General features: G+C 36.9%; 1 protein-coding gene across 6 annotated transcripts in view; it reads left to right on the forward strand.

The window, feature by feature from the left end:
- The window catches only part of HDAC9 (histone deacetylase 9), a 599,202-nt gene that overhangs the window by 180,209 nt on the left and 402,442 nt on the right, over nt 1-16,551 (forward strand). For all 6 annotated transcript variants that reach the window (XM_040260622.1, XM_040260619.1, XM_040260620.1 and 3 more), the window contains 3 exons: nt 6,443-6,565; nt 9,332-9,542; nt 10,202-10,419. In XM_040260622.1, coding sequence (XP_040116556.1) covers nt 6,443-6,565; nt 9,332-9,542; nt 10,202-10,419 — 552 coding nt within the window. The remainder of the gene's footprint in view (nt 1-6,442; nt 6,566-9,331; nt 9,543-10,201; nt 10,420-16,551) is intronic.

Below are 16,551 nucleotides of genomic sequence, written 5' to 3' on the forward strand. Positions count from 1 at the left end.
CGTGGCTGCAAAACCAACTACTTGGTCGCCATTGGTTAAGTCGCTAAACTTGTCCCGAATCTTAGATTATTTATCTAATAAAGATAGTATTAATAATACCTACCACAGCAGCTTTGTTGTAGAGAATCAGTATTTGGAAGGCAGGTGGTAAATTGTGGAACAAGTTCATTTTTTGTTGTTATTAATACTGACTCCTGGTAGGGAAAACTCATTAGTACGTTTGTCTGCAAGCCAGCAAATCTCATGTGAGAATGAGCTTCCATATGCTCTAGCCACTTCTGTTCTATTTCTCTAGTTCCTTACACATGCCTGTCCCAAACTCAGCATCACTGGAGCTACTTGGTTTCCCCATTTGTAAACTTGGTTGGGGTGCTGAAACCTCAGGAGTTTCTATTTCCAACTCCAGTCAGAGATGTCTTTACCTATCTAGTTACTTTATTGTTAATACTGTAGGCCTGTGGGTTCAAATATGTTTCCATGAATATCAGCACCATTATTTTAGGCTCAGTAGATTTATTTGATAGCTATTTTAACAGTAGCCAAGCAGCTGGTTTATTTCTAGTTGAACATTAGTGGCTGGCTCTGCTCTGCGATTTTTAAAATAATTTTTTCCAGCAGATACAAACGATTTTAAAAATGGATTCTAATAACAAGGTTAAGTACTCTAAAATCATTTGAACTGTCACTTGTTTTGCCTCAATCTCACATGACTCATCTGCCGATTGTTTCATAATAGTTGTTGTGACATTTGCTGTAAATGTTATGCTCCCTTCTGAGTGGGTGTAGAGCTTCGGTTTTAGATGACTGCAAATAAGATACTCCTCATCCAATCCCCCATGGGAAAAGAGGTTGCTATGACAAAAGACTCATTTACTAGGAATAACATGAGTCAATATTGTAAACCAAGACTTTTAACAAAACATCAGTGACTTTTAAATACAAAGGAAGCCCCTGTCAAGTAATTTTTTTGTTCCAAACCATTTTATAGTAATACATTCTTGAAAACCAAGTGAAAGTGAGTGTTAGTTGCTCAGTTGCCTCCAATTCTTTGAGACCCTATAGACTGTAACCCACCAGGCTCCACTGTCCTTGGGATTCTTCGGGCAAGAATACTGGAGTGGGTTACCATTTCCTTGAGTGTCCAGTAAAAATGAAAACTTAGAGGTTTTTACTGCCTAAAAAAATGTATCACATGGGGATTTTAATTTTCTATCCACTATCTGAAATGAGAAGAGGAAATAAATACCATCCTGAAAAATACCACGAAAGCCATAGGCAAACATTAAATGATTAAGAACTTTAAAAAATTTTCATTGTTTACTTGTTTGTTTTTTAATGTGGTTCTTCTTTTTATTTAGATAGACTAGATTTAGGGATTTGGAACCTTTTATTAAAAAAGACAAAACAGTTTGAGGCTTTACAAGCGTGTCTTCCCAGATGCCACTCTAAGAGAACAGACATTACCTGGTAGATCTAGTCAGCTGCTCCCATCTTAGGAGCTGCCCTCAGTCATAAGCCACGGAGCAGTGGAGCTTGAGTATAGGATACTTCAACCACACTGTTTTACACTAGTCCAGACTGCTGCTCACCAAAGCCTTATATTTATATTCCTTTTCTAAGGCTTATGCATATTGTATATAATTTTGAACATGCAGCAACTTAAAATTTTTGCATCCACTTTTTCTATGAGCTTCTTAAAAAGTAGGTGATGACATAATTAGTGTTCTGTCAAGGGTCATCTGTTGACTTCTTTGTCTTAAGAGTAAGAAAGGTAGTCCCTTCCCTCCCTCTCTCCTACCCTTCCTTTCTACTCCCTCCCTTCCTCCCTTCCTCCCTCCCTCCTTACCTCCTATCCCTACTTCCATTTTCCTTGCCCCTATAGGAAGTCATTTTCTCCTGTTTTCTTGTTTGTTTGTATGGCTTCTTACATGAAACATGTATCTTTTGCTTTGTGCTCATGAATTTTAATGGATATAAATGGTTTGGTGTCATCAGTCTCTTTTCATTTCTTATTTTTATGACTAAGCATGTCTTACACTCAGTCATATAATGGATACATATACCTAATAGTTTGCTTTTAATCACTGTAGTAATCCATGGCAAGCACTGCTCCATTTTACCTACCTATTCTCCAATTGGATGCCCCAGTGACCTCCAGTTCTCACACCACCAAAAAACGCTCCAGTGTGTATGTATACGCATCACCTTGTAACTAAATGAGAATTTCTTGAAGAGCAGAAGAATCTCTGGGTCATAGTGTACAGTGCTGAAATGTTCTCCAGAATAGCTATGCCAGTCCACAGTCTCACCAGTAATGTGTGATGGTTTTTACTTTCTTAGATCCCTTGAACATTTAACATTGTCTATTTTTCTAATTTTTGCCAGTATCCATTTCATAAGAGAAGTTGAATCTTTTGATGGAAACGATGTCTTCTTGATTTCAATGGCTAAATAAATAGATCTAGTGAGATACGTATAATTTTTCAGTATATGGGTATTTTATTATTAATAAAATATTAATTTTATTTCAATATTATCCATAAGATATTGTTCCAGTTGCCATGATGTTGAGAGAAGTAATTAAGACTTGAAGGTCATTATTAAAATATGGATAGGCCTCCCCTGCCCCAACACCCGGTTCAGTCTACCCCTCTTTCCAATATCATGCTCTTTCTGGTGAAATGCTAGTTATCCATCAGAGCCTAGTTTAAAACTGACAACCTGCTCTGTGCTACTGAAGTGTTTTAACTGTACTGTAATTGTGGTAATTACTACAGGTCATTAGAGCCAGTTCTCCACTTTCCTTTGCACTTGTGTGGTCTAGGGCATCTTTGTACCCTTCCCACCCTATACCGGAGAAGGCAATGGCAACCTAATCCAGTACTCTTGCCTGGAAAATCCCATGGATGGAGGAGCCTGGAAGGCTGCAGTCCATGGGGTCGCTGAGGGTCAGACACGACTGAGCGACTTCACTTTCACTTTTATGCATTGGAGAAGGGAACGGCAACCCACTCCAGTGTTCTTGCCTGGAGAATCCCAGGGACGGGGGAGCCTGGTGGGCTGCCGTCTATGGGATCACTCAGAGTCGGACACGACTGAAGCGACTTAGCAGCAGCAGCAGCAGCAACAGCAGCACCCTATACCACCCTGTTGTGTTGTTTGTGTCGCTCAGTAGTGTCCGACTCTTTGCAACCCTGTGGACTGTAGCCCGCTAGGCTCCTCTGTCCATAGGATTCTCCAGGCAAGAATACTGGAGTAGGTTGCCATGCCCTTCTCCAACACCACCTTGTTAATCTAACTTAATTGTAATTCATTTTTTTGTGCATGTTAGACGATAGCTGTTGTACATTAAATATTTCCATTTTATCTGACCACAGCAGTAGTTTCTGACTCTGAAAAATTTTTAGATTAAAACCATCTTCCCTGTGTTCTAAGATGTGAAACAGTGGTATCTTAGCATAGCCCTGTTTGAAGGGCTGGATCAGTTTTGAAACTACTTCCTGGAAAAGCCCTGGCCTTGCCTGGAAATACTTGTAAGTTCACCGCAGTGCTAAGGTGGGGTAACCTTCCAACCTTGCAAGAATGCTGGTCAGGATCCTTCACTGACTCAGTGAAATGGCCCCTCTCACCATCTGTTCCTCTGACTTTCAAGTGTGTCTGCGCCCTTTTAGCAGTGTACCGTACCGCTCCAGTTTCCTGTTAAGAAATATTAACCTGAAACAGATATGCTTCTATCAAAAAGTCAAATCAAGGAAAGTTATTAAAGAAGATAATTTGAGAAAAACATTATTTCAGTTCTTTTGAGTCATTTGTGGTTTTATCCACTGGAAGTTTATGTACATGCTGTGCTTGTTTCTTGTCCGTAAATTGAAGGAAACAAATTATGTCCAAGTCTCTGAAGTTCCATGATGTGTTATATACCAGTTAATCTCTATGAGAAGAGCCAACTCTACCTAGTGAACTTAGGGACTTTGGACTTTATTTATTCCTCAGGAATTGTCTCCATGACTTGGAAATCCTTACGTCTGTCTATCAAGTCACCAGGGCTTCTGCTTTCTTCTCACGTGAGGCTCACTGGCTCCCAGTTGGACACTTTTATTCTTTACCATAAGCCCTGAGACTAACTGTGCTTCCTCTTTTTTCTCTCAAGCTTCCTCCTTCTCCATACTTTTTTGTGGTTCCCTTGTCCTGCAATAATGGCTCCAGAGCAGTGCATATCTTCTGGAGCAGTACCTGACAACAAATCACCCAGCCTTGATCGCTTTAAAAGTTTTATTGCTGATCCCACTGGGAACCAGAATTAGGGCAATCACTCAGTTCGTTCATCCATAACGAGAGTACAGGGTGTGTTGGAGAGTGCATGTGAGGATGCCCTAGAACTCCCTGGCATAGGCCTTGAAACATGGTAGGTGCTGTCCTAGGAAATAGCATGAAACCACAGGGGTCTGAAATCTCACAGTATGGACATTTCCCTAGTCCCTTCACTTTAGTCAAAAGCTCCTGTGAGCAGCCAATGTGCTACTGCAGTTATTATACGTGAGAAGAAACCTTTTTCTCACTTTAGTATAGATTTGCTTCCTATGATGACGTGAGAAGATGTCACACAAATTCTGTCTGGGAAACAAAGATAACTTGTTTTGTGAGGTTGTGGTAACTTTTGGTGTCATTCCCATAGTGCATGTCAAGTCTCTGCTGTGGCACACAGATATAACATTGAATGAGTATTGTACATGATTTAAAGTAGTTGTTTTCCCACATTTATTTCCTTCCATGAATACAGATAAGGAGATGAAATACCCTTTTATTATAAATGACTGCTTGCTGCCAATAAGCTTGTTAAAGTATTTTTGCTTCCTCATATACTTTTTTATTTGCATTCAGGTATTTTTCTATACTTTAAATTCATGGTAAAAGCATATAGTATAAGCAAAATCAGTCTTATGAATCTTGGCTTTTTAAATTAGAGCAAATATACAACCATTGTTGGTATCTCCTTAAATAAAATTGCAGTATCATATATTGTAATGATAAAATCTTTTCCAACAATCTTCATGGGCTTTCAACAACTTTAATTTTGTAAAGGCTTGCATATAAACTCAAAGTAATGTTAAAAGTTTCAATGCATTTCTTGCTTTTCATGAGCAAATATCTGACTTGTTCTTTTAAGAAAAAACAAACTCTGAGTTAGTTTGGAATTCCAAGTTGCAATGAGAAGAGTCCACCTTTAGCCTTCTGCTCTTATTATGTTAAGACTACGACTCATCTCCAAACAAACGTATGATTGAGGTGATGTTTTGGAATAACATCCTGTGTTTTGGTGGTGCATCACTCTTCAGTGACATTCTGAGGTTGCATTGTATTAGCACATGATATTTTCCCCAGTTAATTGATATCCCAGGTTTGTCCAGGGGAAAATCTACAGCTCCCCCAAACATACTTGACAAGTTATTATATTTACTTTAGTCAAAGCCCGTGTGTGCAATATCCCTCTTGGAGGTGGTCTCTTATTGGAGTCCCATATGCTTTTTGTTTGGGAAGAAAGCAGTCACTGTGTCATACTGTTACATGGAGTATTCTTTTTCAAGGATGTTGTTCCCTTGGGGACCATATCAGGCCAGAGTTCCTTAGTCGAATAAGACCTTTGTAACTCTTATTGTATAAGAGTTCTGGGAGGGAAGCAAGAGTTAAACAGAAAATGTAATTCAAGCAACCATATTAGGCCACATGTGAGAAAACATGACTCTTGGTATTGGATTAAAAAAAATAGGTTATTTGTTGTAAAAAGGACCATGATGCCAAAATGTTCAAGGTATTCCAGTGTAAATGAAGACTAGTGAGGCCCAGGGAACTCATAACATTTTCACATTTACTTTAGTTTCTGAATATGGCTGAATTAAAAAACAGCACAGAGTTGTCTATTCACAAATTTTAAACAATGATATGATTAGTTAGTATAGAAGTCCTATAAGGCAATATTTAATCTAAGATTTTCTTCTGTGTGTTTTCCCATCAGTAAAATGATATTTAATCCATATGAGAATAGTGATTATAAGGGTATTACATACATATTCATCACTCAGTAACACAAAAATCTATTTATACTCATAAAGATTACTCAATTGTTGTGTATTACCAATTGAGGATAAACATACTGATTATATTCCATAAAAGCAGAAATTTTTAAATTAATTTTTTTCAAAATGAAATGGAAAGTCTTCTTCAGATATTACAATTATATCTGATAAAGAAAATTTTAATTTAATTATTGCATTTAACTTTTTTGGATACAGAAGTCATAAAATACTTGTGAATTCTTCATTAAAATACTTAAATGTTTTGACAGATTATAATTAAAACCTATTTTCTGAAATGTGAACATTACAGTAAACTTTGTGATATAATATTGTGGGACTCCCCTTTCACTTTTTTTTTTTTTTAATAGAAAATGGTTTCACAGCAACGCATTCTAATTCACGAAGATTCCATGAACCTGCTCAGTCTTTATACCTCTCCGTCTTTGCCCAACATCACCCTGGGTCTTCCAGCAGTGTCAACCCAGCTCAATGTAAGTCATTACCCTGCATTGGCCTAAACCAGCCCGAGGACTGTTTTCCTAGGGGACCTCTCATTCTTTACTTGTATATTTAGACTTCAGGGAAACTTGGTAGTCTACTTCTCCTTCACTATTTACCAAGTTGTTGAAAGATACTCAGTTTGACCTCACATTAAAGAATCATATTGATTCACATAATAATATATAAAAATAATAACTAATATTAGTATAATGCTTTGTAGTTTTTAAAAAAGAAAGCAGTCTCTAGGTATATTATTTTGCTAGCTCCACACAACCATCCCGTGACACAGATTACAGACCACGTTTTAACAGAAAAAGCAGCCCAAGACTTGGATCCAGGATCACAAGCCCAGCAACTAGCAGACCTGGACCTCAACTCAGGCCAGTGCTGTGAGGGCAGTGTCTGAAGCACAGCAGCATGTTTAAAGTGTTTATTTTGTGAATGACTTTATTCTGAGAATTTAGGTCCCTGACTCTGTGGTACTGAAGAATAGATATCTGGAAAACTTCTGTAAGAACAATATTAAACTCTTCCTTGGAAATTCAGAGTGAATCAATTACTTTAAAAGTCTAAACAACTGAAGTAGGATTTTTTGGAGGTAATTGTCCAGCTAGCAGAAGACAGCAATAATTATATTTCACACATATACTCTAAAATAATATAAATGTTAGTCATAGTAAAAGATTTTTAAACTTGAATAATTTATCTGTGAAAGATTATTAAATTAGGTAGAGGTCATATGATACATTCAGTTTAAAGAGAAATCTGTTCCAACCCTTGGCACCAATTTTACCAATTTTTAAATGGCTTCAAGAGTTTGGCAAGTTTTCCACTGAGTCCATCTTGTCAAATTAATATCTTTTACAATATGCCCACATCAGGAAATTATAAAGAGTTGACTGTTTTGTGACTGTTTGCAGAATATGAACCCTATCTTGTTGTATGCTAGTTTATGCATGATCATGCTTATGGTGACATTTTTAAATGGTAAATTTTATGATTATGTTCAATACATATTATAAACATATCTATGAGATAACTTATTATATTTGATCTTTGTAATAGAGTAGAATGTTATCTTAGGTGATACAGTAATCTTATACCAGTGAAGAAAAAGCAAAGTTTGGATGTTGTTTTATATCTGGGGATTAAAGAAGACAGACAAAAGAACACTGAATTCAGCTATGCCCTTGAAATTCTACATGAAGCATTTGTAAACAATTGACTAGTGAAAAGGAAAAGGAAATTAGAGATTAAATAAAACAAATATTTATGGATGATATTTTCAAATCTTCACCTATTAAAAATTATTTTCAAAAAAACTTTTTTTCTTCTGTTCCTGTTTTTTCTGTTTCTTCTGGTGATGAGCAAATACTAACACAAAAACTTACAACATATAAGTTTTCTACTTTTTTTTGCATGTTCTAAGTCACTCCTACCAGCTAACACAAACGCACTACTTTTAATGTGGTCAGGGAGAATTTTTCCCCAAAGGACCAAATACTAAAAGCCAGACTATTAAATGTTTCAATGATAATACCATTTGGTACCATTGGATGAATAAACCATTGTGGTTTGGATTGAAGTTTCATTTTTCTTTGCTTCCATTTTGCTGTGTATGAAGCTATCATAATTAATTTTTCAAGTGTGGCATTGCTTTGGCAAAGGGATCTCTAATATTCTATTTCCCCACTGAGTAGTGGGAAATTTTAAGGAGAAGAAGCCAGGAGAAGGAATCACTTCTAGATTAAACATTGCATTGACTTGTTCTGTGACTAAGACAAACCATTTACCTCTTTGTCCTTCAATTTCCCCGTCACTGAAAATTGCTTTGCTTCCCTGGCGCACAGCAATTTTGAAAGATGAAACATGAGTTTTGAAAAGAAACATGCCACATAATTTTGAGGTATTAGACCTCTGCTTTTGTAATACCAAAATGACCACCATTCATTAAGTTCTTTGACTAGGAGAATTCATTATTACTATTGATGATATAATTATTATTGCCTTATTACTATGTTATCATATATTTCAAGTTCTTAATAGCAATTTTAGGTGATATCTAATTTCACTTGTAGTTTATTTTATTAAACAAAAGTATCTGGAGTGTCATTTTCAATATTTAGAGATTTGAGACTCTGTTATAAATTAATATAAAATACATATTTAAATAAAATTTATTCATATTTTATATAATCTTTCATTGACTTATCTCAAGAATTTTATTTTAAAAATTAAATATTGGACACCCACAGCTCTGTGAATGTATTAGAGGACATATAAAGAGTGAATTGTTTCTTCTGCTTGAAACTCCCAAATTACAGACCATTTTATATCCAGCTTCTAATCACTATTGTATAGTCATGAGTTTAGCAATCTGAATAAATTGTACTTTTCTAATATACCTTTTACTTAAGCAATATGCTAAAATATTTCAGAAATAAACTTCCCAGTTATTAAGCCTAAAATAAACATAATTTTTAATGTTTTAGGAAAAGTTTTATTTGGGCTTCAGTACAATGATATGCAATACTAAACTGTCTCCAGTGCACCAGCTTTGTGTTTTTTTCTCCTATGTTCATTCACTTAGTTCAAAAGACATACTGTTGTCCATTTTCCCTACTCAGCCATTGGGTAAGATAAGGCTTTTTGGTGGCAGGGGAAATTATGGAATGAGAAACCAGTCTAAAGACTTACAGACCTAATGACCCATATGGATGAAAGTGGATTAACATCTTTATTATTTCTTGACACAGGCTTCAAATTCACTCAAGGAAAAACAGAAGTGTGAGACCCAGACACTCAGGCAAGGTGTTCCTCTGCCTGGGCAATACGGAGGCAGCATCCCAGCATCTTCAAGCCATCCCCACGTTACTTTGGAGGGAAAGCCCAATAGCAGCCACCAAGCTCTCCTGCAGCATCTATTATTGAAAGAACAAATGAGACAGCAAAAACTTCTTGTGGCTGGTAATTTATAATGGCATCTTTTGTAGGTTATGTTAGGGCTTTTGTTTTTATCAGCAAGCCAACGTAATATCTCTTTGCCTCAAGACCTGGTAAAAATTCACATTGTTGTGCAGAGGTTTCCCTGATACCTAGTACTGTGGAAAAGACTATTACCCGTATTTATTCCTCTAGATCTGTGGAAAAAAAACTCACCTTATTTAACCTTCAGATATACCAGAGTGGACTGTAGATGAGTCATTGATCAGATGTGTATCTGCCCAATGCGTTGGCATTTTTGCCTCCACCCTACCCAATCTGGGCATCCCTAGTGGCTCAGATGGTAAACAGTCTGCCTGCCATGCAGGAAACCCAGGTTCGATCCCTGGGTCTGGAAGATCCCCTGGAGAAAGGCATGGCAACCCACTCCAGTATTCTTGTCTAGAGAATCCCATGGACAGAGGAGGCTGGTGGGCTACATTCCGTGGGGTCGCAGAGTCAGATAAGACTGAGTGCCGAACACACCCAACCTAGCCTTCTTCTGATATATGCCCAATAGTATACTGCTTTTCATAAAACTTATCCCATAGCTATCTTCTATAGTTTCTTTTCTTTTCTTAAATTGTGTATGTGTCTCTGTAAGTACCTCTATATATATATATATATTTTTTTTTTTTTTTCAGGTGGAGTTCCCTTACATCCTCAGTCTCCCTTGGCAACAAAAGAGAGAATTTCACCCGGCATTAGAGGTACCCACAAATTACCCCGACACAGACCCCTGAATCGAACCCAGTCTGCACCTTTGCCTCAGAGCACCTTGGCTCAGCTGGTCATTCAGCAGCAGCACCAGCAGTTCTTGGAGAAGCAGAAGCAATACCAGCAGCAGATCCACATGAACAAGGTAAGTTCCCAAGCCTTGTCAACACACCATAGCCACCAGTGTGGAATCTGGGGTTCTCGTCAATGATATGGGCATACAAGAGAGAATGTTGGTGTCCATCACAATGACCTGGAGACTGCCCTCCTGGCCCTGCTGTCACAATACCATCACAATACCACTGTCTTCTCCATCACTGCATGCATAGGACATTTGTAGCAAAATTGAGGTCCTAGATTTGTAGCAAAATTGAGGTCCTAGCTTGGAAAGTGTTTTCTGACTGAGTACATATCTGAATGCAGCAGCACATACAGAAATGTGTGTGTAGAGCCCCATGTTTTGTTACTGCAGTAAAGGTTTGAGGCAGAGTTGAAGTTTGCACAGGTGTTGGCAGCTATGGCAAGGTTAGCCAGTTAGGCGTTTCTCTGCAGCTTGTATGTAAACATGTTACATTTGTTTTTTAATATGTCCAACTCTTAGTCCAATCAGGGCTGAAGCAGTTTCTCGGCAGTTTGTGGTAGTCTCTCTGTGTCAGAAATGGACAGCAGAGGCCTGAGTCACAGCACATCCTCTGGAGCTCTCCTGCTGAGGCAGCCACAGACAGTCATTCTAATATAATGTGTCACACAGGCCAGGAGAGCATTTTCAATGAATCTGTAAGCAAAACTGGTCCGTACAGTGTTTAACCATTGCTCTCTGCCATGGTAGCCTTACAAAGGAAAATCCTTTCATTCCTGGAAAATAAAAGATCCTGAATATCAAAATTCTATCCTTTCTCCTTTGTTTCTATATTACTTACAAATATCTGATAGAGGCATTATATTGAGAAACAGTGTCCTGTTTACTGATAAATGGATAGTTAAAAATTGGCTTAGTATGTAAGTGTGCTATCATATTATGACATAAGCAAAACAGGGCTTCCCAGGTGGCACTAGTGGTAAAGAACCCGCTTGCCATTGCAGGAGGCATAAGAGCTGCGAGTCTGATCCCTGGGTCAGGAAGATCCCCTGGAGGATGAGATGACAACCCACTCCAGGACTCTTGCCTGGAGAATCCCATGGACAGAGGAGCCTGGTGGGCTACAGTCCCTGGGGTTGCAGAAAGTCAGACACAACTGAAGCGACTGAACATAAATGAAACAAAACCTCATGGGCAAAAGTCTAATCATCTTTCTGATAGTAAGAGAAAGGGCATCTTTATCATGTGCTCACCTTATTGCAGGTGGGATTAGAGATGTTTTCTCATCTTTGGCCCTCCATCTTAACAAGGCAGATACATGAGGGTAGCATGACTGAAGAGCACGACACTGAACACAAATTCCCCCAGCCCAACCCTTTGCAGTGTTCACAAATGATGTGTATGTGTGTATATTGGGGTGGGGGTGACTGGGAGAGCCAGCTGCCTCTCCAGTCATCATTTGCTGCACTGCAGATTGTATTCCACTAGATTTCAGACTCTTTCTATTAGTATATCATCAGGTTAATGCCTATCTTATTGCTTCAGTATTTCTCTAAATTTATCAGATTATCTTAGATAAAATCAGTCTTGTCAGAGGAGAACTGATTTTTCTCCTTGTATAATGGCATATTACTCCTTGTCCTCAATGTCATTCTGTACATTTACTGTGTTATGGTAGAGTTATGTTGATTTGTTTCTTTTGTGGTATATTAGCACAGCTTAAAATTACCAGGTATTCTTGAAACGTTATCCAGTATGAAAGGAAAGGCTGGGAATTCTTAAGTTTCACCTCACAATATTTTGATCTGGAATTAGATTCATTTAGTAAAGTAGTAGTTGTTGTTATTTAATTGCTAAGTCATGTCCGATTCTTTTGCAACCTCACAGACTGTAGCCTGCCAGGCTTCTCTGTCCGTGGGAAGAAAAGTAACATCTGATTGTGAATACACTTTCTGCTACTCGGTTCTATTTCCTAGAACTGTATGGAGGTGTATTCTCTTACAGGTATATGAGGTAAATTGATCCCTTTGAAATTACCATCTACAGATGATTTCTGTGAATACCTTTAAGAATATTTTGGAATGCATTTTTTATGATCTAGAGTTCCCACTGCTTCAAACTCAAGTGGTATGTTAATATTGGACGGAATTATTGTATTTTAGTATCACACTCGAGATTTTGACAGGCAGATGCTAAGCTCAGTCACATGAAAGAAACTAAGATGGAAGGCAGGCATTTGCATTTCAGAAATGAGAAAAGCAAATCTTATCAGAGACCTTCTTCCATGTGGAGCTGATTCTTTGGACTCTGTTAAGAATTCCTTCCAAAATTAGAAACAAACCTATACTACATGTTTGTACAGTGGTTTGATTATTAAATCTTGTCTTAATTAGGCAAAATGAAGCCCAGAAAACTTCAAAGTACAAAGCTGATCTTTATATATTAACCTCTCTCAACTTGGGTGTTTAGATTACTCAAGCAGGTCTCTCCTTGGCTTTTCTCCTTGTATGTATTCCATATGTTTAATCAAGAATCAAGATGGCATATGCACAGTGGGTATTCTCCAGATTTTGAAAATATTTCACCTGTCCTCAATTGTCTAAGGGAATAGAGAGGAATTTTCTTAAATAAATATTGAACTCCATCCCCTTCTCTGGTATTCACAAATAGAACCACTAATGAGTGAATTGCTACTGTTCACCTTTTCCATGAGGTAATGAAAACATTTATTTCATGTCAGGAGAAGGCAAACTTAGATGCCGAAAGAAAACAGGTTTCTACATAATAATATATTTATGAGTATCATGTAGAATAACCATTAATGAGAAATAACCACAGAAACTTTAATTTATATCTTTTCTCCCTTCTGTTATCATGGACAAATCTTTAGTGACTCATCAAACAGCCAAATAGTTGGCATCATAAACACATAGTCCTTACTCTCTTGTGATATTTATTACAGCAGGAAATATTGGCACATATGCATATATAAGTGTATAGATGACATATTTTATATGTCTTTTCCTTTTATTCCCTCTAATTGGCTTTATGGTTCTTTTTTGAGGAATTTAGGAACTTTGAGGAAAAATGGAATGAGAAGAAAGAAAAAATAAGCAGATTTATCTCTAAATTTACATCATATTAAATATGATTAGCCTTCCTGGTATGAAAATTTTAATGCCTGATTTGAATTGCTAATAATCTTTAGAAGAATTAGAAGCAAAAGTATACTTTTTCAGAGCAGTTTGTACATTGACCGACAGACTAAATTTTAAAGACTTTCTCATATCTTGCTGTTATTTGAATGCATTTATGAAAGCAGTCAGTCATATTTGTTATAACCATACAATGTAAATGTTATTAAGTATACTAAACAATTTGCCTACCTGCTACCTACTACTTAAATGACATTTACATGGGAAATTTGTGTGTCATAAGATGCTAAAGCTCATGTAAGTATGTTTTAAATGCTTAATAGCTTAACAGAAATATCCCTAGAATGGATTTGTATAGTATTTGTATTGCTATATCTACCAGAAAAGAATGAGACAAGCTTTAAAAAAAGATGAGTGGAAAATGTCAGATTGTTTTATCTTTGCTTATAAGTTTGCATATTTTGTTTTCACTGAAAGCATTTTGAGAAGCTTAATCATAAGAAAATCATGGCTTACAACATTTGTTCTCTTGGAGTTTTTTTTTTTTTGAAACATTTGAAAAATTCAGAAATGCATCTAAACAATTTTATCACTAATATATAGTACCTTCATTTTTAAAAAAATGTTAAAGAAAGGTTTTCAATATGAGGATCAAAGAAGACTGTTACTTTTGCCAATATCTTTTAATTTTTTTATTGGAAAAAATGGTTTTCTAAAATAAAATTTTCCTTGTAAATACAAAATAGCAAACAAAAATATAGGAGAGTACTGGTAGTTTTCTTCTGAACCCTTTTCAAGTTTAAATATTGCCACAGATTTTCTGGTAAAAACTATGACTGATGAAAACAAAATACCACAGTTGCTTGGGAATTTTTATGATTTTTGAAGGAGTACTGTGACCACTGCCTGATTAATAGTAGGGCAAATGTCAAGTCACATCACTCTCTGAATGACACACAGAAATTTTCCAAAGTATATTCAGGCATCTTTATTGTAAGAAAATTTGACAATAGATCTCTGTCCCTCTTCCAAATGACAACATTGTTCTTTGAATTATTTCTTAGTTATAGTATTAATAGCACTGATTGCTGCTTAATTGTTTCTATTTTAACTAAAATTTTATATCTTTTCTAATACCTGTTTTTCATATTCATTTTGTCAAATCTGTATGAGAAGAAATTTTAAGAAAATTATTTCTTATTTCAATACTTATTTGAATGACATAATCTATGCAAGGGGCTTCCCTGGTAGCTCAGCTGGTAAAGAATCTGCCTGAAATGCAGGAGACCCCGGTTTGATTCCTGGATCTGGAAGATGCCCTAGAGAAGAAATAGGCTACCCACTCCAGTATTCATGGACTTCCCTAGTGGCTCAGATGGTAAAGAGTCCTCCTGCAATGTGGGAGGCCTGGGTTCTATCCCTGGGTTGGGACAATGCCCTCTAGGAGTGAATGGCAACCCTCTCCTGTATTCTTGGCTGGAGAATTCCCATGGACAGAGGAGCCTGGTGGGCTACAGTCCGTGGGGTCACAAAGAGCCTGACACGACTGCTCAACTAAGCACAACACGAATCTTTGTAAGTATCCACTTAGCAAATCATTACTGAATTCTTACTTGATTAGTACCAGACACTATTTTAGGCAGTCAGAAAACAGCATTCAGCATCCTCATGGAACTTAACATATGGGCAGCAGGGGACTGAAATATTCCCGTAAATAGCAATACAATATATTAAGTATTGGGATAGAGGACTGAGGAAGGAAATTGTTTTCTTTGAGGAAACAAGTTTCAGACTTGTTTAGTTTCTCTCAGGATTATTGTGTACTGTTTATATATTTTCCTCTCCCTTCTCTCTGTCTCTGTCTCTCTTTCTGTCTCTTTCTCTCTGTCCTTCCCTCGCTGTCTCTTTCTTTCCCTCCCTTACTCCCTCTCTCTTTCTTTGTAAAATGCTCTGTGATAAATATCTTATGCATTCCTATGACTGGATATCAGCCAACACTTAAAAAAAAAGCTCACACAAATCATGAGATGATATCTTATACATGTCAAGGTTCACTCTAGATATAAGTATTTATTATATATTTGTTACTATGATACTTAGGCATTTTGACATGAGTGCTATTTTATCATAATAAAAATATATCTAAGACAAGAGCAGTAAAGGGGAGGCTGAGCAGATGTCCTGCGTTGCCCTTATTAAAACAGGTAGATTTTATGTCTGACAAGCGAGGCATGAATATAATTAAGCTAAAATGCTGGTACAGAGCTAATGGGGAGCGTTCATCAGGTTTGGAAGAGAATTTGACCCTTTATTTGAGTAGTATCTATTGTATTCCTTTTCTTGACATAATTTTCTAGCATAAATGTTACATTTTCTCCTTAACTCCTCATGATTCATACTCATTTCTTGTCCCCAGTGATCTATCCAGAACAGCCTAGAGGAGAATATTCTTTCATGCCTGTAGTCACATACAGACATAGCATGGTTTTGTGTGTGTGCATATATTTCTTATAAAGTGTCCCTAAAGCCATGTCTAAATTTTGAGCAAAGTGTGTATTTTCCCAAGGAGATTAATTTGAACAACAATTACATACACATTTACAATCCCAAAAGTTTACATATTTTGAAGTCACACATCATATTAGTTTATTTTAATAAGGTGAATTCTATCCATGCCTTACTTGTAAGATGAAAACTTTGCAAATAATTACATAAGGCCATGTACCAACTTTTGCTTTTTTGCTACACCTGTTTCTCCTAGTGTGTCTTTTCCTCCCAATCTTTTACACAACTTGCATCTCTCCAGAATGTTTCCCAAAGGAACCTTAGGGATGTTCCTTTAAGTAGTGCCAGCTCTCTTCTCTGTATAGGCTCTTCCATGAGCTGGAACACCATGCCAGCGTTCTTATATGTGTCGTCTCCTCAAACTGTAATACACTTTTTTTTTTTTTACTATGAAGAAAGTTAATTTTCTTCTTAGTTCTTTTGTAACTAAGTTGACCAAGATGACCAGGTTAGTAGTGGACAGAGCTGGGATGCCAGC

The sequence above is a fragment of the Oryx dammah genome, unplaced genomic scaffold, assembly GCF_014754425.2.
Source record: "Oryx dammah isolate SB20612 unplaced genomic scaffold, SCBI_Odam_1.1 HiC_scaffold_18, whole genome shotgun sequence".
Lineage (NCBI taxonomy): Eukaryota > Metazoa > Chordata > Mammalia > Artiodactyla > Bovidae > Oryx > Oryx dammah.